The sequence below is a fragment of the Lepisma saccharinum genome, chromosome 26 (genome assembly GCF_977018435.1).
Source record: "Lepisma saccharinum chromosome 26, izLepSacc3.1, whole genome shotgun sequence".
NCBI lineage: Eukaryota > Metazoa > Arthropoda > Insecta > Zygentoma > Lepismatidae > Lepisma > Lepisma saccharinum.
Window position 1 is genome coordinate 43,883,270 of NC_139254.1, and position 24,805 is coordinate 43,908,074.

General features: G+C 37.4%; 1 protein-coding gene across 2 annotated transcripts in view; it reads right to left on the minus strand.

Moving 5' to 3' along the window:
* The window catches only part of hyd (E3 ubiquitin-protein ligase hyd), a 191,947-nt gene that overhangs the window by 162,142 nt on the left and 5,000 nt on the right, over positions 1–24,805 (minus strand). For both annotated transcript variants that reach the window (XM_083112520.1, XM_083112519.1), the window contains exons 2-4: positions 9,792–9,992; positions 4,687–4,903; positions 847–1,058 (exon numbers count right to left, since the gene is read on the minus strand). In XM_083112520.1, coding sequence (XP_082968646.1) covers positions 847–1,058; positions 4,687–4,903; positions 9,792–9,992 — 630 coding nt within the window. The remainder of the gene's footprint in view (positions 1–846; positions 1,059–4,686; positions 4,904–9,791; positions 9,993–24,805) is intronic.

Below are 24,805 nucleotides of genomic sequence, written 5' to 3' on the forward strand. Positions count from 1 at the left end.
TTTTGGCTCATTATTCAACTTGTATGGCACCAAAGAACATGAAATATGTTTCATTCTTTTGAGAAATGTCCATCCTTTGAAAAGAATACTAAAGTTCGCACCTTCTTCCCAAATAGCGGGAGAAGGGGGGGTAAACTCCAGATTTTTAATTTTTTTTTTTTTCATTGAAATTCGGTAGTCGCTCCCCCCAAACCCCCTTTCCTCGGTTCAGCGTTCTGAATTGTACACCGTTGCATTTTCTGATGTTCTAGCTGAAAACCAAAACTTATCCGAAGTAGGTTGCTCCCATAGTACCCGAGTTATAACAATTTTCCTCCAAAAATGCAAATAGTTATTTTTCGTAAAAAAAAAATAAAAAAAAAATTGGCTTATTATTCAACTTGTATGGCACCCAAGAACATAAAACATGTTTCATTCTCTTGAGAAGTGTCCATTCTTTGAAAATAATACTAAAGTTTGCTACTTCTTCCCAAAATAGCGGGAGAAGTGGGGGCAAACTCCAGATTTTTGTTTTTTCCATTGAAATTCGGGGGACGTGCCCCCCAAAACCCCCTTCCTCGGTCCGGTTTGGAAATTGTACACCGTTGCATGCACTGATGTTTTAGCTGAAAAACAAAAGTTATCCGAAGTAGCTTGCTCCCATAGTGCCCGAGTTATAACAATTTTCGTCAACAGAGTGTTCGAAGTCAATGATGACGAAATTCCCTGACATTTCCCTGACTTTTTTTGACACCTCAAATTCCCTGACTTTTCCCGGTTTTCCAGGTTTTCCAGGTCTGTCGCCACCCTGATTACATACAATTACACTTTCAGCCAAACTCGGATCAGTGTAACAAGATTACTTACTTTCTCATAGCAGAGTAGCCAAACATATCCTCTGAAAACATTGCATCTGCATCAATAATTACGCTTGAATGGTCTGCATGAATACCACCATCAAGGAGAGAGATGAGATCTTCGGGAACATAGGAATCTGGAGGATCGTCTCCTTCGTCACCTTCTTCATCATCGCGAGACAGCAAGTTATTCACTGCCAAATTCACATCGAGATTTGTACGCTGCAAAGAAGAGAAAATTAGTATTTTAACAAATTCCAAGTTTTCCAAATCCACATTTAAATAAACACTATCCCGTTTGTTTCTTTAGAGCAGAGATGGACTGAAGGAAAGTTTTGCTGCTACAGGTATAAAAATTACTATTACTGATAACCAACCAGTGGTAGGAAAAACTAAAACCAAGTCAGGTGCCAGTCTTCTTTTTTCCTCAGGAGCCAGCTAACGTTTTTATAACATTATTTTTTGACAAATATGGTCTAAGAAAGCCATGATTCCAACTAAGGAAAAGCAATACATTTTGAAATATGATCTTAAACATGTAATATTAATTAATACAAGACTGGAAAATTTACAAAACTTGGTTCAGGTAATGACAAAATTTGAAATTGAACACAAGTAATGCCAATCATTATAATTCCCCAGTACATGTAATCATAGCTGAGCCGATATCATTAGTGGTGTTAAGGTAAATTAAAGTAAATTTTCCTGTGCTCATGGCACCATGCTATGAAGACACAGGGAATATAGACAGGTCCCATACATTCCCAATCTTGCGGATTTTTTAGAGTTGATGTGATCAGAACCATGATCTCTCTGGCTACCTTTACCTCTCAGCGTTGCCTTAATCTATCAATTTAGTAGAGGCTGGGTGAACTCCAGAGCCTCACATGCATTTTTTTCTGGAGAAAACTGCAATGTTCGAGTGGGGGGAGGGGGCTGCTCAAATGACCGATCAATCACCACCACCCAATTCAGTTGCAAGTCGTGTGTCGCGTACAGAACATGCCGAAAGTAAAAACCTTGTCGATCGGGTTTCTTGCGCAAACTCATCAGTAAATATGGCAATGCCGTGTTCAGCACAGACGGCAGTGTCTTATTTTGTAAGCTTTATGAGGTGACGGTGATCGCCGAGAAAAGTTTCCCAGTACAGCAACACATTGGGAGGGAAACATTTTAAAGCAGCTCGGGGGGAAGGAAAAAAAGAACCTTCCCACCTCCTTGGACAAAGTGTGAGTGTCTCCTCCAAATCTTTAGTTTTATCAGGATGTTTGCAAAGCTCTGATTTCTGCAAACATCCCACTGAAAAAGATGGACAGCCCTGCATTACGAGAGTTCCTCGAACAATACACAGGGCGTAACATTCCTGACGAGTCAAATTTGCACAAAGGCTATTTGGATGCATGTTACAACCTGACCATGGAAAGGATTAGCTATCAAGTTCGAAACAAGAAGATTTTCGTCTCCATTGATGAAACTACAGATGAAGAGGGTCATTTTGTTGCGAATGTGCTGGTTGGTACACTGGAAGAACACTGTGCTGGACAAATATTTCTGCTGACGACAGAAGTGCTGGAAAAAGTCAACCATCAGGTTATTTGTAAGTTGTTCGATCTTCTATGGCCTCAGGGAATTGTGCACGATAGTGTTCTCGTTTTTGTGTCAGATGTTGCACCTTACATAGTAAAGGCAGGAAAGGTTGTAAAGGCATTCTACAAGAAAATGGTCCACGTTACTTGTCTCACACATGCCTTGCACAGGGTGTGTGAGGAAGTACGCAGACATTTTCCAGAGGTAGACAAACTTGTGTCTAGTGTCAAGAAGGTGTTCCTTAAATCTCAGTCTAGGTTGCAGTATTTCCGTGTGAATGTGCATGTGGTATCATTTGGTGACCTTTTTTTTAAAGCAAGATTGCATTTTGTTTAATTTCCTTTTCATTTCAATTTTTAACCTGAAACTAACAAATTTAATGGTAATTTTTTGCATTTTTTACGTAATTTTTTCCCATTCTTTAGGACATTCTATAGGTCATATACCTATATTTTTTTAGGTCATCAACTTCCGCTCCCTAATAATGACAATATATCACTGACACGATACACATTGCTAAAATATCATGACAATATATCACCAACATGATATATATATCATCAAATATCATGATGATATATTGCCGACACAACATATATATCGCCAAAATATCGTGATGATACATCAGCGACACGATATATATCGCCAATACATAATTATAATATATAATCTAGTTGATATCTCCTGGACAATATATTTTTTTCAATATCGCATTATATCATCTGGACAATATATCACCCAGTAGTTTTAACACACAAACATTCAGGGTGTTGCTGTACAACACCAAAAAAACTTTCACGGTGTGTTAAGAGCATCAAGATAAATAATTTTTCAAAACATTATCCTCCTTGGGGTATTGTCTGCATGCCACAAACCCTTGAAAAGATGGCAATTTTCATCAAACATGCAGTAAAATCATGGTTGCCACTGCCAGTTATATTTTCTGCAACCAATCAATGCAAGGGCCCTACCTCCGCAGGCTGAATACTTCTGCACAAAACATACCAAGCCCTTCTTTAATGTACAAGCATGGAGTATGCATGAATAATTATTTAACGAGCAGGAGAAGTTGAATCACAAAATTTTGTGCTGATAGCATAAAAATGCTTCCAATGTGCACTATTGCTTTTAGTACAGCTAAGTTGGCACCAATGCCAATGTGTTGGTATCAGAAAGTATCGGTTGAAATTTAATAAATGATACTGGCTGATACTTTTGCATGGTCCAGGAATCTCGCACGTTCCGCAAAAATGCAAGTTTTGCAGTCTAAATATCCTGAAAAATACGCAAAAAGCATAATACTTATTATTATGGCAAGATCATTGAGGGGAGAAATGAATTTTGTAATTAAATACAGTGAAACTTCAATTTTATGTTTTTCATGGAACCAGGCTGAAAAAATTTCAAATTTGAAAAAAATGTAAATTCAAGGAAAATTTTACAACATTTTGCTATGGTGGCACCATCAAGACTGAATGTATAATGTGGGAAAATTTAAATTCTGGGAACGTAAAATCGGGATTCCGTGAATATGAATGAATGAGTTAAAATATTTGGTGCTCTGCACATATGGCCATTTTCCACCCTCGAAAGTATACAAGGAAAACATTCTCTTATCAAATGTTAAAAGGTGGGGGGGGGGGGGGGCTAAAGAATCAATTGTGAAAGAAAAAAAGACAAAGGTAGTGAAGGGACCTGCACAGGACAAACACAAGAGATTAAAAAGATAAGGTGAGTATAACAACTTCCTTGGAAACAGTGTGCGTCTTCTAAAAAAAGGTATAAACATTTGTCAAAACAGTGTCATCATCTCCCAATATGGATCTTAAACAGTTGGGAAGATTAAAAGTTTGTTTGAAGAAAGTAAATTCTGCACATCTGACACAAATTCACTGAACATTTAAAATAAAACTACACACACACACAAAGACACACTGGAGGGTCCAGTCCTTGCAGCAAGTGGTGACCGTAGGCGAGACAGCTGTGTCCAACACGAAGCCACATAAAATGACTACTTCTTAATGGGAGGGGCGATACAAGGAATGCCAATGGTTGGCTTGATAGCACAAAGATTATAATTTTAAAGCAAATCTTTGATACACTGATATGATACAGTTTCAGTTTAAAACAATAATATATAATTTATATATCATCTGAAATACTTTAAATATGATTCGGAAAGAAATACTAGCACTGGTATCAGTATAGGGTCAAGGTGGTATCTGGCTCAGCCCTTACACAAATAATGTTCTGTCATATTTACCTGCAATTCTCTAATAATCAGGTTCCTGCTTTTTCCTTGCAAGACAACTTGTGCTTGGGAGACCAATTCTTCAGGAACGTATGGAGCTGGCACCAAAGGCCTTGATCCACCCATGATGACTCCCGTGCCTCTGCCCCTAATTGCATTGGATCTCATGATCCGGGCTCGTGTCCTTGTCAACTGCCTGCTTGATCCAGATCCAGAATTTTTGTTGTTGCTGCAATGGTACACAATGCACAATAAATATCATAAGAAAGTTTACATAATCATTTCTAATAACAATTGGCATAATCTTAAGGTGGAAATTGAAATCAACAACAGCAAGTATATCGTACACTAGTAAAGTATGGGTGGCTACAGACCCCTAAAATTGTGGAAAAAAACAAATGGAAACTTGTCTAAAAATAACACCCCATTGCCATTTTTGATAGCATAAAAGTAAATATACGAAATACCTTATTGTGTCATCCGCCCCCATATAAAGCAGCTTGGCACTATCCACCTTTACAATTCCAGCCCCTCCCGAAAAGAAATCCTGCATACGCCAGTAATTAGCACAACGAACCCCCAGTCATCGTTACAGGTTTCCATGACAAGACTACACTACTAACAAGAAGCTCCCTAATTTCCTCACGATGGTGGGTGGCCACAGGTCCTATACACAGGCCAAAATCTCAGGAGAAAAGTTGTTACGCTTCCCCCATGTGCACCGGAGTCCAAAGCATTATGCCTTCGACCGCATGGTGCAGGACAGTAAAGTTTGGTACATTTCAATTTAACCAAAAAAATACTAGATTTTACAATGCAAATATAATAACTAGCTCTCCTATTCATTTCCCTGCATCTTGAGCAAATCACACTTTCTGTTTCCAGCTGTCAATTCGTGTAGTACTTTCACATGCAAGCAATGATGTTCATTTATTTACTTTTGTCACTTCTATTCAAGTTGACCGCAGAACATGGCTGGTATGGTATGAAACAGTAAGTGCTTATAAAGCACTAGAGTCAATTGAAACTGACTTCTTTGGTGTACTTAATTTTGACCATTGAACATTGCAAAATGTCTGGTTGACTTTTCATCTATTAACCTCTCAAAGATAGCACTTCTACTTTGATGGTGATGAAAGAGAAACATTACTGCCACAAGACTCCCATGGAATGTGTTGCCCATGCAGAATGTTTTTCACTACTGGTTTTCCCTGTAAATGTGACCACTGTTGGTTAGTGTTGTCAGAACTTGCTAAATAAACTGCAGTTTTTCAACTATATTGTGCTGTTATGTGATGAATAAAGTACAAAAATTGTAATTGTAGATTAGACACACACAGGAGATGTACTACACAGAAATTTTAAGTGAAAAATGCAGACTCGACCAGGACTCGAACCAGGTCTATGGCATACCACGCCATACCATACAATACCACTGCTGAGCTACCGAGCCGGCCTGGCCTCGCCTGATTCTTCGCTATCGCTGTTTTACCTGCGTGGAATCGTCCCTACCAGTGCTACCTCAACGGGATCTGTTGCCTTTGACGTTGCCTGGTTCTTCCCAGCGTAGAGATGTTAATTATTGTAGATTAGGCACACACAGGAGATGTACTATGTAGAAAAATCAGGCGAGGCCAGGCCAGCTCGGTAGCTCAGTGGTTAGAGCAATGGCACGGTATGCCAGACACTCGGGTTCAAGTCCTGGGCGAGCCTCAATTTCTCGCTGAAAATTTCTGCGTAAAAATTGTAATGTTTAATGATCTGCACTCCCTCCTTCACATCTTGTTAGACTTTTCCTTTAGATATGCCACAAAGGTTGCACATGTTGCCTACTGTAATTTCTGTACAAATATGATACCATTACTATGCACATAATAACAGACCACAAATAGGTTCAAAAGTATGACAATACTTTAATGTCCAGAAGCCTTCTACAAAAACTTACATGCCCATGACATGCAAATAACAAACTATGAACAAAATTTATTTTTCTTTTCATATCATGATGCCATCATCTCTCCTGGAGTTTTTTCAAATTTTATTTCATTTGTTTAATTTGAAGAATTAGCCTGGCCATATCTATCAGATAAGCTTCTGAGTGACACTTTACCAATGTCTGCTTTTGAATAGTATAAATTCTCATCCCTAATTACAAGTTAGTCTTGCAGATAAAGTTAGTATTTCGCTCACATGTATTTTTCACACTACCACTTCTTTTATTTCCCAAACATGAACATTCACTTAACTTCAAATCAAGCTCAACACCAGCTTCTGCTGGAGGAACAAACTAAAAATTAGGGATGGACCAATATGAAATTTTGGCCGATACCGATAAAGTATCAATATATAATTCCAAATTGTTCATTGGCCTTCTTAATAAATGTATGTTACCTGATTAACCAACCTTTTGCAACGCAAAACAGGCTGCATATTTAGATATCTACTTCAAAAGAAAAGTACAGAATGGAAATTACATGAGCATGTCCATAAAAATTATAACGAAATGACAAGAGTATTGCACTAAATTATGAGATATTTATAGATATATCGGACCAATAAAATTATAGGTAACATTACCGATAAGCCAATATCAGCCGTAGCCGAACCCTGTGGCCGAGTGGTTAGCACATCGTGCTGAGATGCCAAGGGTCCCGCTCAGGCTTGGTTGTTTGTGAAAGTCCATTCATCAATTTCATTATTTCATCACTCATCCCCATCTTTGCTAATTAGCCAAGAGGCACAAAACGTGAAGTAAAATTAACTAATCAATCAATCAATATCAGCCGTACTGCTTAATCTGCCCCATGCATACTAAAAATTAAACTTCATGGTCCAACAGTCCTTTACAAAGCAGGGTTTACCAAGTGCTTTTTCACTGGGCGATGCATGATCAGCACACCAAAGCCATCGCTACTGTTTGCTGGCTCTCAAGACTGAAGCCTGCTAATTCTTCTATTCAAATAGCTCCTCAGTTGTCCTGACGATGTTGGGGAAACACCCAAATTTTGGGAGCTCCACTGGAAATTAAACCTAGGACCACCCACCATAAATGCAAAAGCACTAACCATTTGGCTACGAAAGGGCCAGCTGATGGAGCAAAGGTTATGATTATTTCTTGCTTGACCTGCATGTTCAAATATGCCATTTTTTCAAAGTTGGCAACCCTGTTACTCAGAGCCTTTTTCCCTGCAGAGCTCTGAAACGTTTCAGGTATAATTTACAGCACACTCCTCTTCAACTCAAAGTTAATAACATTTTTGAAGGACTAAGATTGAAACGTAGATTTGGAAGGGAAGGTCAATATTTGTTAGTAACAAGATTGTTGAAAATGTCTCAAACAAGGCTTCCATCATTTCTTTCAACAACTCAACAGAATTTAACTATGTTCCACAGACCACATTTAGCCTGCCCATTGTTATATGTGGCCTGCATTAGTACATATAAAACCTCTATTTTTTTCAGGCATTATATTTATTTATAGTCTGTGACCAATTGCATGTCCTGCATATGAAAAAGTTTGGATGCCCGATAAAATAATCAAACTGGAAAAATGAAGAAAATCTGAGAAGGAGCCTTCATAGACCTGGCCCAAAACCATATCATCCATCCCAGTGTCGATTTGAAACAAATAATGACGGAAATGTAGTAAAAACTACAGGGTTCAGCAGAATGATCTCCCGGATTTCATACTGCCACTGTACTGGTGTTGCCGGGTTCATGGGAAGTATGTCTGTGTATGTATGTATGTGCCAGCATGGCGTAGAATTGTGGACATCTTGCATTCATAATAGAAAATTTGGCATCTAATGGGAGTTCTGAGAGAAATGTTGCCGGGGAGTATCATCTTGCTATGTGACCTGCTCAGTCACAGATTTATCCTCTTGCGATATCCTGCAGATAACTGATGAACTGAATGCTGCTATTTGTTATAAAATTGCAGCAACGCAAGAGGTAAAGACTAGGCGAGCGCTGTAGAGCTTCAGAGCGAGGCTTCAGGAATAGCTTCCAAGGATATGAATTTGGGCAACATAATCTTTCAAGTGACAACATATATTGTTCTTGTTCTTTGTTTGCAATACCGCAAATCTTCAGAGATTGTTTTTAAAACCATTCAGAATGGGATTTTTGTTGCCTGTTATTTTACGTTCTGTATGATTCTGCAGTATAGGTTTCTGGAGGGGCTATGGAGTAGTTGGTTAGTGCCCTGTGTTCCTCTTTTTTTTTCTTCCGGGATTCAAACCTCAGACCCCTGGCAACACAGCACACTGCGCTAACAACTCCACCACAGCGGCCGGCACTGCATTTGCTCTAAATGATAAGTCCATTGTAGATTTAATCCCTACCACTGGCAAAAACACGCAACCATTTGTTCACCTCAAATCCACCATGTAAGGTGCACCCTCAAAATGTAGTGTCAGAATAAGGACGAGCACTAGATTAAATGTCCAAATACCATTGCATGCTAGTGGAGAACCATGTACATTTCTTGTATTCAATAGTTTTGACATGAAAATTTGTTATTAAATTATACTGCACAATTTCATTCATTAGTCTCCAAATAGGCCCTACATATAAATCTCTAGTTTCGGAATTTGAAGCAATCAATCACAAAGCAAGCCCCTGGCTTCCACCACTTACATCACTGTGTGGATTTTGGTTCATTCCAGGTATCACAGAAATCCTGAGCTGCAACTTGCTGCTGCAACCATTTCACCAAGTAGTCACATCTACTCTTGTGTCATCATAAACAAATTTAGTTTCACTGATATCAGTAAGAATGAATCTGAAAGCTAATAAGTACCTACTTATTCAAACTATATGTTCCTTTCTACACCTTAAAAACAAGAATAGATTACCATTTAGTTTTAATTTTTAAAATTAAGGATTTCAAATGGAAAATTTTTAGTTTCTGAAGTGCATTATACTACTATGGAACACGAATGTTTAGTACTTTCTACAGTTATCCAAGTTGGAGGTATGATATTTGCTACATACAGCAGAAAATTTCAGGATGTTGTAATGTTCTTCCCATATTCTGCCACTTAATCAATTGTGATTTTCAGTTTAGTAAGAAATCTATATGCATCAATTGAATCTATAGAAACAAATGTACTTACATTTTATTTGTGTCATTTTTGCTGAGGTCCAATCTGTCAGAAATGATAGAAAATGATACCCGGCACACTCTGCCATCTTCTAGAAGGAAAGCAAAATGTGACGGACCAACGACGCACTTTTTAACTGACACTTTCAAGTTGTTCAATGCCGGAGGCACAACATATCCAAATCGGTTTATCTTTTCAGACACATCTTTTAGCCTGCAAAAGAAAACAAGACTTCAGTTACTTATGATAAATTACAAGAATATTCAATACAGATATGCACTAAGGCTAATTAGCGATCTTAATCACAGATAAAAAGGATTTTGGGGGGGAGATTAATACTGTTACAGGGTGGATACTCTAGGACCATGATAAAATTCAAGCATAATTCCTGGATTTCAAGGTAAACTTTCCAAAAATTCAAGCAGATGTATTCTATTTCAACCTTACGTATTACCGCCTCTCAACATCCACACACAAATATCTTCATAACATAAAGGGTCTATGTGATTCCAACATCCAAAAATTATAATTCAATTAAACGCCATACGTAATATGATTAAAATATTTAATTTAGGTGCTGACTTTCTATTTACAATCAGATTCACAACCACGAATTTTTGTCTGACCGGGCAGGGAGAAAGTGCCAGGATAAATGTACTTCTAATAATAATGGTAGTGGGTTATTCTGTGCCAAACGATCCAATGGTGGTTGCATGACCATTTTAGAAAAAAAAATCATTTTTAGTACATACGTTTGTACATGTTTCTAGATATCAAAACCAATGTTCAAAAAAAATATTGTCTTTAGTTCTCCTGGAGTAGACATTTTTTCAAACATGGCACATGGCTTTCTTTGCTCATTTAGCACTTTTCACAAACCTTAATATCTCAAAAACTATTAGAGCTAGAGACTTGAAACAAAATTCATTTTGTAGCTAATGAAGTGTACTTTCTATGATATTCAAGTATGTTTTGCTTAAAATTGCATCGCAAGTACGAAAATTATGGTGGAAATTGTAGTAACGATATTTAACAAATTGGATTTTTAAGCCCGATTCTTTCAATGAAGGGGTTTAGTCCAAGGTTTGATTTTTTTTCATGTGTAGACCTGCCTACAGGGTGTCTGTAAATAAAATATCAGTGCTTAGAAATTCAACCCTTTTTTACAGCATGGGCTCAAAACATGGCCGTTCATTGAATTTTTTGACAGTTTTCGAGGTTAAATATCTCAGATGGGTGCTCTTGAAAAATTCTGAAATTTGGCACAAAGGAAGCCCTGCATGAACCTAACTCACAGTACAAATCCCAACTTTTACATTCAACTCGTTTTGGTCAATATAAGGTAACGTATGTCACCTAATTTCTGACATTGCAAAGTAAGGTTAAACTACATTCCATACTAACAATGAAGTATTTTCTTTCTCTTCCTTAAATTTGGGTTAAATAAAGGCTCAGAAAATATAGTAACATAAGGTTTTAATACTTGACTTAGAGTGCATCACACATAAATTTGCCGTTGCGTAGAAACGAATTTTCGTTTCGTCTCCCTCTCTCTCTTAGCATCACGTGTTCTACCCTGCTCGAAAACCTTCGCTATTGTTGCCATATTGTCATTCCATTCCTGGACACACTCGCGCAAACATAATTGAAAACAATTGAATAGCGCTCCAGCTCGCGGTTCCCACCGTTCGGCAGGGACGGTAATGTGGCAATATAGCACGGCGTAGTGGTTGCTTCTTTTATGCAGTGCATGTTCATTGGCTAGCTAGTAACTAGTGTTGCCAACTGTAATAATGAAGCACTATTTCTGTCACGGAAGGGGAAAGGCAGGTAAAGTGGCAGTGAATTTTGTTAGATTGGAAGCACCATATTTTTATTTTATACTAAGTATTTGACCGGTTTGACGTTGTGTGCATGTATTGCGTGTGTGTGTGTGTAAAAGTGTGTGTTTGCTAATGAACGTTAAATTCCATAATGCCTCCAGTTCTGTCGAAGTTGAAATCAAAAACCTTGCATAGCCAAGCTCGGGAAATTCTAAGCAACGTGCACGAGTTCATGAAGGAGGAAGCCAGTCATGGTGTTAGCATCCCAATAACTTTAATAAATACTTACTTTTACATATTTAAGGAAAATATACTTAATTTTACATATTTCAACAGGTTTAATTCAGAAATTGTTCATATTTCATAATTTTGGAATTATTCAAAATAAATAAATTATGTGGCTCCAACATCATTTCAACTCTGGCTCCGGCACGTGTTCTTGTAGAAATTGCATAGAGGAGGCTGTCATTTTTGCTGCTTAATGCGATACATATTGTTTTCTGTGTTAAAATTGCCATGCTTTGATGGGTGACCAAGTTCATAGCAGGGCCGGCGGAAGGGGAGGGCGAACCGTGCCATCGCCCAGAGCGGCAAAATTTGAAGAGAAGAAAAAAATAAGCCTATTGAAAACTGTGATCGAGCGAGATTTTTTTTGCGCTGAATAGTATTGAAATAGCATAAGAAGTCTCATTATTTATTTTATATTTTGATATTTTAGTTAGGAATATATTGATTTTCAATTTCCCGTTGCTGCGTAATGACCGGGGGGGGGGGGGGGTCGAAATAGAACGGCATCTGCCGCCACCTCCCAGGGAGGCAAAATGACTAGCGCCGGCCCTGGTTCATAACAAAAGAAAAAGCCGCACAGCTTATCGTCTAGTGGCAGTATATGTACTTGTTATTGTTGTGGAAGCCGGCATCCTTTGTAAATGTACGACAAAGGCAACCGACTGTCGCCGCTCTCAGAGAGGAAATAATAATACTGCTTGAGGAGGAGTGTTATGGTGCAATTGTAGCAGTTTAACACGTTGGCATGTTCTTATCTGACGTTGCAGTTCCATACCAGTGTATACGGGTTTTGGGAGTGAAAAGTTAGAACGCCGCCAGTGGATTAATGCAATGAAAAATAATATATATATATTTTTTTATTTTGTTTGAAATCACTCAAATAAGGAATCGTATGAAGAAGTCTTCTTTGCAGCATTTTTGGTAATTTTACTTATGTGTTAGTTCATATTTTGCATATGTAGCTACATACAAAGCCAGTTGTTAGTACATATTAATCCTAGTCCTGGTATAATGCATGACGTTTAAAACTCAACGTTAGATAGATCTGAATTGTCTAATTTACTTGTTGTACGTAACAGCTGTGCATCGGCACACTGCAGCGATTTTTCTATCTGCTCCATTAGCAACACTGCTTCTTTAGTTGTTTCGCGCATCGCACGGCAGAAATATCTGCGCTGGACTCTACCAGAAATTGAAATTACAAGGTATGACAATTGAAAATATGTGAAATCTCATTGCAAAAGGCTTGATTTATTAGGTAGCTACCAATGACCAGTTGGTATTGTCAGCTCCAGTTTCCTATTCATTCTCTTTGTTAAATCAGGCAGAATTCTTCGTTCTTTCACTAAGTTCCTAAGTAAATTATCAGAAACTTTCAATTCATCACATATTTTATTTTTTTTTGACCAAGTGGTAGCAGCAATCAAACTGATTCTGACCTTTTCAACATTAGTTTTTACTAATTTACATTTTTCTTCTTATAATTTCAATTATATGATTGTACTGTACATTCTTGGGTGAGTATAATAGTCGAAACGATCCTTGCAGACGACGTTTCACGAAGCTATGCTTTCGCTTCTTCAGGTCTTCTTGTCAGTAAATAAAATACTTCGTCATATATATAAATAAATCCAGGATTAGCTAAAAAAAGGTTTTGGGAAATGGAATGTAATAACATGACGATAAAAGTGCCATATAGGCTATGAGATATTTCAATGAGATTTCGCAGATTTTCATTTGTCACACCTTGTAATTTCATTTTATGGTAAGTCAAGTATTAAAACCTTATGTTACTATATTTTCTGAATTTTACCTTATATTGACCAAAACGAGTTGAATCTAAAAGTTGAGATTTTTACTGTGAGTTAGGTTCATACAGGGCTTCCTTTATGCCAAATTTCAGAATTTTTCAGGACCCATCACAAAAAACATAAAATGGTCATGCAACCAATTATTTTAAAATTGGTTCATTTGGCATGGAATGACCCTAGTCTTAATAATAATATTGTTATAACATTATTATTATTGATTTGTTTTATTTTACTTCGCTTCTTGTGCACGTTTGGCTAATTTGCGAAGATTGGGATGAGTGACATGATGAAATTGATGAATGGACAGTCACAAACATCCATGCCCATGCCAGGATTCGAACCCCCCAGCACCAACATTGTTGTTGTTGTTATCATTATTATTATTATTAGTATCAAAGATGTTATTATCCTCGTAAATTATACAAAAAGGGGGTAGAAGTTGGTGCTAAAGCATTTGTGTTCGAACAAACGATTTCAATTATTTTTTCTCCACACAGCACAGTAGTTCAGATCCCACTTCAAACTGTAGGCCCAGTACCAATTAGCCTTTCTGTGCATAAAGTGGACTTAAAACCACAAATCAAATTTACAACATTTTTCATTTACATAGTTCGGCGCCCAGGGCCAACTTCCACCGCCTCCTAGCTATGGTTATAAACTTGATAAGAGCAAGAAAAGCAGGAATTGCGAGCAAAGCGATCACGAAAATGATTTTTATTTGCATAAAATGTGAATAGGATTTGCTTTAGAAAAAGTTATAGTTTTTCACGTCTACGGAAAAAAATCAAGTAGAATTCACGCATAATTCCTGGAATTCGAGGAATTCCCGGTGAGTAGCCACCCTGTGTTATAAGTATAACCACAAATTATACACTCTGTAAAAAAAAAATAGCATCACTGTATTCTTATTACGGATGTTGACAATTTTGAGTTTCGCATGCATGCATCTTTCCTGCACAACTTGAAATCAATTGATTGAAGCATTGGTCTGGTATCACTACGTAGTGTGGTGTTATTCTTTTGTTGATTTAGTGTTTGGAGTGTCCGCTAGAGGGTGTTGCAATCAGTTACTGCTGCAAGGCTTTGTAATCAATTGTCAGGAATCTGTAAAACGATTGTTAGTAGTGTAACTTATGACGTGTTTTATGTTGCAACTACATGTTCATTATTGACAGTTTGGATACATTATCATATTTGTGAAGTGTTCTGGTGGTGTCTAGTGTATTTGAGCGTGTTTTCTCGGAAAAATGGGCAGAAAGTGTGACATTTCACCACGTAAGCAAGGAATGGTTATTGCTTTGCATATGGAAGGTCATTCTCAGAGAGAAATTGGTCGACAACTTCAAATGCATCAATCCACAATTAGCCGCTGCCTGCAAAACTAACAAGAACATGGAAAATCATCACTGAGAAGTCACTGTGGCAGAAAGAAAAAGAAATCACCTTGACTGGATCGTATGATAAAGGACATGGCACTGAAAAACAGAGGAATGAGTTCACGCCAAATTGCACATAAACTTCAAAATAAGGTGGAAGTTAATCTTACTCATGCTACTGTAGTGTCCCGACTAAAGAAACAGGGTGTTTCTAAACATGTCCCAAGTAAAAAAACACAGACTAACTGACGCACATGCAAAAGCTAGACGTGAGTTTGTCACACGTTATGGCGCATGGAACGATACAGATTGGGAACATGTGATATTTTCTGATGATGGGGAATGACAGCTCAGTTAAACTGTGGATGCGGAAGTGAGAAGAACTTGCAAAATCTTGTATTTTAGAAACTCAAACGTTTTGTGGCAGTGTTATGATTTGGGCATGTTTCTCTGCAAAATTGATTGGCAGGATGCATATTTGCACATGGACTGTTAAGGCTGATCAATATCTGGAAATCCTGAATCGGAAAGTTCTACAAACTGCAGGAGATAATTTTTCTGGACAGAATTTGGACTACTTTATTTTTCAAGACGATAATGCAACCTGTCACCATGCTCAGGTGGTGAATAACTGGTTTCTTGATATGAATATTGAAAGACTTTGGTGGCCGCCCAACTCTCCAGACATGAATCCTATAGAAAACCTGTGGGCTATGATGTGCAGAAAACTTGGTAATCAGACGTACAGGTCAAAAGAGGAACTTATGGCAGCAATTGTACATGTTTGGAATGAAATTAAGATCGAATATTGTCAAAATCTCATTCATAGCATGCCTCGAAGGTTGGAAGCACTTAGGAAGGCCAGGGGTGGCCACACTAAGTACTAGTCAATGTATTTACTTACTATCATTTCAAATTGACATATCATGATGCATTTAAAACCTTTGTTCAATCTTTTTACTTGTAAAAATTGTCTTTGTGCGAAAACGTTCCACAAGCTATATTTGCAATAATTTTGATATTAGTTCTGTAAAGTGCATTATGTACGTAACTATGACTTAAATAATAAAAATATATTGTACAGATATAGTGTTTTATATAATTGTTAGGAAAACAAATCGACAAGTCGAATTAAATCAATAAAACAACTGATAATTCACGAGAGAAATGCTGACGACCAAAAATAATGAAGTGATGCTAATTTTTTTTTACAGAGTGTACTACATACCCAAACATAAAAAAAGACATACTGCTCATTCTTTTCTTGTTACAAATTTACCACACAGCATTTCAATGTCAGTGGATTTGAGAAACTCCTTACACCATGTGTTGGGAAAATTACGTGACTTACCTTAAAGGAAGTATGTTTCTGGTGAAAAAAAAGAAAAACTTGCACAAATAAAAACCACTCCCAAGCTCCCTGAGCCAATCTAAGGGTCATCAGGAAAATGTACATGAAGATCACAATAGCGAGGAAAGGCATTTTAGTTTTATTTGTGTTGTGCATTTAAACATGCTTACTTGAAAGCAAGTCACATATGCAGTGTATTTGTTTCAGTTAGGTGTCCAGAAAACACTAAACATAATGCATGGTCTGGCAATATATGTCTATTATATATATTTATCTATTTTCCCATAGTATCACAATGCAGGTAATGTAGATAGCTACCATTCCATGTTTTAAAATCATGAAGTCTTTGAACAATTGTCCATTACAGACATCAGCACTGTGGGTGGAAATGGCTGAGCTTATTCCCTAATTCTTCTTTGCAGTGTGTCTAATTTGGGGATGCGTGTCGCAAAAATGCAGCCTTGAGCTACCCACACAGAATGAAATCACAGGTGGTCAGATCGGGTGACATCGCAGGCCACGCTATGTCCCCAAAACATGGGATGATTCTGCCTGCAAACACATTATGTAACGTGCCATAGTTTCTCAAGTGGGATGTGTGGTTGCCCCATCTTGTTGGAAATAAACCTACATGTGTCTGTAGTTCAGAAATAAGTAAAATTCATCAGCGTTCCTACACACCATTCCAATTTGACTGTGACTATGATCCCACAGTCATCCTAAGGAAAATAAATGTGCCTCTACCACAAAGGCAAGGTGTGCAGTGGTCAAACACTCCACTGCTACAGAAATCGCATCCCCTGTGCTCTTAACTAGTATGCTAGGTTTCATCCCTGTCGCCGGGACATAGGGACCAGTGTTTAGCAGTCCCCATTCTGAAATGCAACAGTGATGCTTGAAAATTGTTCATAGCAAAGGTAAAGTTCCCTATGCATGTAGCACTGTGCCATGAAGGCACCTCACATTCTCGATATCAAGCCATTTTGGAGGTGATGTGATGAGCACCATGCTTCAGCCACCTTTACCCCCTGCCCCCGGGTACCCATTGATCTCCCACCTGGCAGTCAGACAGTGGCGTAGCGTGATTCTATGAAAGGTGTAAGGCTTCCTTAGATAAACCTGATCTGAATATTGGATAAAGAAAACCCAAAGATATTTTAGCTAAATAGAGTCTATTTGAATGTAAGTCATGCATGGGCATACTCAATTTCAAACATAAAATGCAAACACTCTATGTTAACAATAACAGCATATGTATGTATTACTTAATGAAAATTCTCATTTATACTGTAACTCGATCCGACGATCCTTTAGTCTGAACACCTGCATCACGTCGTCGTAGAATCAGGAGTTTCTGGTCAATGTCTTTAGCAGCTCCTTTTCAATGGATATCAGTCCCAAGTCAGATTTCCTTGCCTGAGTCTGTGTGCTGCGTTGAAATGTATGAATCCTCTTCAGTGCAGAAAACTACTTTTCCACCAACGAGCTTCAGGCAGGAACAGTGAGGAACAGTTTGTACACTTCTTCAAAACTTCATTCAAATGGGTAGTACGCAAGTACTCATGAAGTTCAAACACACTCTTTACTCGATATTCGGCTTCAGAATAAATTATCTGTAGCTCAACTTCCAACTGGTAGCAATTGACAAATTTCGCATACAGCTTAGTTAAGGACACAAACTCTTCTTCTGGAAAGGCCATGTCATATTTTTATTCTTATTATTATTTTTCTTTCACTAAAAAGCATTTGTGGGAAATGCGTAGGATACAATTTGCAAATGCATTTGAGAATATTACTCATTATCATGGTTACGATATTTGCGCACACTTTGAAAAGCATATCAAGCAACTTAGTCAAAGGAAAAGGTAAAACAAATTTGTAAATCATAACGCTAAGTATTACGCGTATGCTTTTAACATTATGGGCAACTGGGATGCATGCGCCTAACTTTGCGGACGCTGCCAGATCTAGGATTGCCAGACATTCCTCTTTTATCTTTAACTTTGTTGCTTCTAATGAAGGTAATATCCAACATTAAACCATCTCTTTGTGAACTTAATAGTTAGTTTACACATTTAAAATGACACCCGTTTTGTTAGCTACACCTCCCGTCAAGCATTGTTGAAACAACATGGGAGTCGATTTCTTGGTTCTCTTCCGACCGTGGCAAACAGATGCAGCAGGGACAGAAATCTCGCCAGTTAGCACCCACTGGTAATGCGCCTTACAGTGCTGTCATTGGTTGAGAAAATACTACGTAAGCAAACACACCCGCCATGGGTGAGTCCAAATCATTTCGTCCATTCACCCGCACTTAAGTCCTCTCAAGAAGCCTTACAGAGAAACAACTCGAATCAAAACAAGTCCTCAATTGGTTCATTAAAAGTTCTACTTGAAGTCTGATATTGCTATGTGTGTTCAAGCGATAAATACGGGAATGAAATAAGTTTTCTCCAATAATTTCAACTTGTAAGGTGATCTTACAAGCCTTACGTGGACACTACGCCGCTGCAGTCAGATGCCATACCGATTAGACCACCACAGCTCTAATTGTTTACAGCATTGATTAATATTAACATGTAACTATTCCACTCCAATCATATTCTTCAAAATAGCAGAGTTTTTGCTTTAATATGTTCAAGAATTACATCAGAATATCAACATACGTAGCTGTCATTTAATCACAAAATCCATTTTCACACAATACTATTGTAAAATAATTGGAAAATTTGAATCAACAAATGTTTTATGTTCATATATAAAGAAAGAACATTATGTGGATCTCTCTCACAAGACCACAAACTATGAAATTAAGCTGGCGCCATACCAGCAAACCATATAAAGTTGGCTACAACTTGCACATGGGCAATTCCATAGATATGGATTAACATTATGAAACTGATTTTGTGTACGTTAATCATGTAAAAGCTTTGTTACTATGCAAAAGTAGATTACAGTTACATTTTGTACATGTAGTTTACATGACATGCAGAATACTTCACTGAATACTTAGAAAAACCAATACTGAATATAATTGTCTTTAGTGATTGTTTACTTGAAGAAAATTACATACGGTGTTCGTAAGTTATAGAGCAATGCGTAGTAGCTTATTTGTAACAAAATTTAAGGGCTGTAAGGTAAATGTCCCTAAGTTCCACAGGTTAAAGAAAATTTTTGCAGTTAATTGCTTGTAGTGGCTTTCGTATTTCATAAATGCGAGTAATCATTTTTTGGCCTGAAATTTTAAAGATTCTACTATCACCCAAAAAGTATTTTTCATTCCAACAGTTACGTTACGTAATTATTAAAAAATCAAAAAGTGAATCCTACAATATGTCCCTAAGTTTGAAATCCTGTCCTTAATTTTGACAGTTTGTGTACCAAAATTTGACACCCCCTTATCTCTCAACATCAGACACTAAATATGCAGATGTTAATAATACCAATAACTGCACATGACCTTCTATTGGCATTTTATTATATTCAACTGAATTTACAGTTTTATCAGGGCATGAACTGAACAAAAAAAGATTTGTTGTTAACCCCTCTTCTTTTATGCTCAACAAAATTTAAAATATTAACATGAATTACTTACCATGCCAAAGGCTAGGTACATAAGAGCAAATAGAGCACTGAAAATGTTTTTTGCGTTTTATATTACAACTTTGAAACATTGGTTTACAGGGTGATTCCCAATGGTGTATCAAAAACAAGGAGAGAATTTTAGGACTAACTATAACATTTACTTAGCCAAGCCTAGATGCTAAGGAACAATTGCTGTTGGTATCTGTGATATTGGTAACATTATATATAACACTAATAATTAATTAACATAAGCTTTAAACAAATGCAAAACAACTTTCTATCTGAAGTATGAGTCCTCAAAATCAAAGACAGGTCTTAGAGATATTTTTTTTCTTGAAAACTTTTTTGACCCTTTCCCCTTCATTACCAACTCTGGCAGCTCAACACGACCAATAACTTGATGGTCTGATATGAATGAAACATCACTTCATTGGAGACAAATTCCTTCTTGGCCACATGAACATGCTTAAGTCCCATCACTTTTATTACATCTTCCAGGATCTCCTGAATAACACAGAGGTGAGTAAATTTTGATGCATTTCTTTTCCCCTAAAAAAATTCCACAAAAATGAAATCCCCTTCTATTACACCACTTTCATTGACAATCTCTAATGTCATTTCATCTGATTCCTCCACTTGCCAGTCAGAATCACTTTCTTTCAAGGACAGTGCACTTTCATCTGAAAATTCTGAGTCCCTCACTTCAACCCATTTCTTTCCCTTTTTGCCTAAATGCTTTGTCTTCTTGTTCTGTGCATCAAGTTTATTCAGCTCTCTAGCTCTTTTGCCTCCTCTACTTGATGCTTTTTCTCCTCCTTTGTTAGCAGTGGTAGCATCATCGCCTTGTAATCAAGGGGTCCCGGGTTTGGTCCCTGATGCAGGCACATGATGGTTCGGATCCCACTTTAAGCTGTAGGTGCAGTTACATTTAGCCTTACTGTGCATAAAGTGGACTTAAAACACCAAATCAATCCTCCTCCTTTGTAAAGTATTTGATCATTTGAGGAGATGTAATCACAGCATGCAGTGTTTCAATCTTTTGCATTGCTTTCTTGGAAGTTTTTGGACTTGGTAAAAAGTAACTAAAGTAAGGTACAAATTAGGCTGAGTTTAATGTAAATTAATTATCAACCTTTGTTCCTCGCTGGGCAAGAACTTTGCCTCCTTTAAGAATCAGAAAGAAGCAAACTTGTCCCCTTCTTACTCATTGCGAGGATCACGAAAAACTGATTTTAATCAGAGAATAAATTAAAATTAAGCTTACTTTTATTCTCAGTTTTGCAATTTTGCAACATTTTTCTAGAGGTGGGCGGGATCCCGAAAAGTCAAGACCAGGATCGGTAAATGATTCCCAACTTTTCAGGATTACGAGCAGTAGGGGAAATACCGAATGGTCATTTTAAAAAGTCGTTAATTCTAGAAGTTTTCTGCATTGTAAATAACTAGAACTTATCGAAAATTGTTCGTTTTTGTACCAGGAATGCAAAAACAATCACTTAAAGTGAAAATGACATGTAGAATTTGAGATTTCCAGAGCTTCGGGAAATTTTGAACATTTCCCATCCTGACCCAAAAAATTCTGTCCCGCACACCCCTAAGTTTTCCACAAAATCGTATAACAAGGAAAATCGTATACCGTATCAGGTCAAATTTTAGTTCAGTGTAATATTTATCATTAATCAGGCGAATTTTGCAACATTTTCACAGAATTGTTAAGAAAATTAAAAAATCGTACATAAAACAAAATTTACATCATTCGGCAATTTAATTTGCATGGAATTTTAGTTCAGTTTATCACATTAAGCCAACATAAACACGTACTTATAACATGTGACATTTTTTGGTGGTATTATTGTTATTATTGCAATTTTGTATAGTTCAGGTCACTCACATTTAGTGATACAGGAAGAAAGAGTGATTTCATGGAAATAGCAATGACAGAGAGAGAAATAGTATGCAAAAAGCCCAGAAATGACGTTTCAGGGAATGTCCCAAAATTCGACATTCACAGCACCACGACACCCCCCTGTCAGATTAACCTCTTAACTGGGTATGACGTAATACTCCGTTCTGGCTCTACTGATTTATAATGGGCATGACGGGATACTACGTTCTCATGTTCTTACTGCTGATATCTGTTGTGTATGACGAGATACTTCATAAAATTACTTTCTTCTTTGTTTCACCAGATGGCTCTGACTTCCAGACTGTTGTAACCGTTAGAGTTAGCGGGAAGCAACGAACACAGCCCGACGTTCAGTTCTATCGCGTATGCAATAATGGCTCAGGCAAATCGGAAGCGACGGCGTGTTTTTCCTGCTGAGGAAATCCGAGATATATTTTAGTTGTAAATCTCGCATATTGTAAAAAGTTCAACAAGGACCAATAAAAGAATAAACAATACCTAAATGGTATGCCATGGAGCACAGAAATATTAACTAAAATATAGGTTTACGAAATTCATCAATTTATCAACAAAAATTCCCAGGGCAGATTGGGCTTTCGACGAGGAAATTACCCAGTTAAGAGGTTAATGTTGCAATTGCAGTAGGGCAATGAAATTGGTATTTTTATGAATGGTAAACAACATGTCCTTCAATCCACATCAAAACCCAACATTGTGTATTTGAATAAGGTTCGACACTTGTCGAAATTTGGTGCACCACCCGTGTTTTGTGCTCCCATGTTCGACAGCCCCCTTATTTTGTTACATGAACAACCTTTGTCTGCCGCAACAGACTAGGAAGCTCAGAAAACGGCTCTAAAACAATAATAAAGTATTGTAATTTGTTTTGAAACAACACAAAACTAGTAAAAACCTTACGTAGAAAACTTACTTTCTTACGAATTCCACTAAAAACCAGTTGATTTTTCGCAGTTAGCAAATAGTGCCGTAACAATTTCTCCCACGCTCCTGCTATGTCTCACCTGGTGCAACCGTCCTTTTCACGACATTGGGTAAACCTGTACACTGTCGCATGATACTTACATGATTTTCTGCATCACATTGTTTCCTTATGTTTTAAGATTTTTTCAAATACCTTCTCGAACTTAGGTGCATTGTCTAAATTAGGGACGTTTACCTTACAGTACTTGGTAACAGAGTAATAAAAAGAGAACAAAAAACAAAAAAAGATCATATTTTTCATATTTATGGGGGTGGCCAACACTGACTCTTAAAGAAAATTACATAAAGTTTTTGCAAGTTATGTACTATACTGTAATATTTAGTATTTGTATATAAAATTTGAGGGATTAATTCTCAGAAAAGGGTCCAAGAGGATGTTGCGTGAATGCACTATAGTTCTCACGGACAATGCTAGATAGTGTACGAAATAGAACGCTCTTCAATCAAGCAAACAATGCTCGGCAAGGCAATGTACACTCTAAGCCCAGTAGTACATGAATAACCATATTTTGTCTGTGGTATTGGGCCCTCAAAAATGGGTCTTGAAGTAAAAATTGAAACTTTAAGTGAACACACTCATTACCTCCATGTTAAAATGTAGTTTAATCTATCTTACCAATAACATGATATATGAAAATGAATACATGATTGTGGGCTGAAACTGCCTAGATGGACATTTTATTCATATGTCTCTACGATTATTGTCACATTAACAGTTGGGCTGAAAAGTTCGTAGGCTAACATAGTAAAAAATATTTTTTTGACAAAATTCGATTTTATTATTCAATATAGTTGCCTTTGAGGGCGATACAATGATTATAGCGGTCATACAATTTTTCGATGCCATTTTTATAGTACGATTTCTATTTAGCCTCAAAATTGGCCTCAGTTTCGGCGATTACCTCTTCATCAGTGCTAAATTTCTTTCCAGCGAGCATTCTTTTAAGGTCTGCAAACAGGAAAAAGTCACTGGGGGCCAGATCTGGAGAATATGGTGGATGGGGAAGCAATTCGTAGTCTAATTCATATAATTTTGCCATTGTTTTCATTGATTTGTGACACGGTGCATTGTCTTGATGAAACAGCACTTTTTTCTTCTTCAAATGGGGCCGTTTTTTCGTGATTTCATCCTTTAAATGCTCAAACAACGCTATGTAATAATCGCTGTTGATGGTCTGGCCCTTTTTGAGGTAATCGATGAATATAATACCATGCGCATCCCAGAATACTGATGCCATAACCTTGCCAGCCGACTGTTGCGTTTTTCCACGCTTTGGATTCGGTTCATCACGTGCAGTCCACTCGGCTGACTGTCGATTGGACTCTGGAGTGTAGTTATGGAGCCATGTTTCATCCATTGTAATATATCGACGGAAAAATTTGTGTTTATCACAGTTGAATATCGCTAAACATTGCTCCGAATCATCAAAACGTTGTTGCTTTTGATCGATTGTGAGCACGCGCGGCACCCATTATGCACACAGCTTTCGCATGTTCAAATATTCATGCACAATATGTCTAACACGTTCCTTTGATATTTTTAAAGTCTCAGCTATCTCGATCAACTTCACTTTACGTACGATCATTTAAAATTATTTTGTGGACTTTTTTGATGTTTTCATCGGTAAGAGCCTCTTTGGGGCGTCCACTGCGTGCATCGTCTTCGATGCTCATTTCGCCTCGTTTAAATTTAGCAAATCACTTCTCAACGGTTGATTTTCCTGGTGCAGAGTCCGAATAATGTTTATCAAGCCAAGCCTTGGCTTCAACAGTATTTTTTTCGCCAAAAAGCAATGCTTTATTAACACACGAAATTCTTTTTTATCCATTTTTTCACAATAACAAAAGCTGCTTCACTCACAATGCTATATCTCACGAACTAAT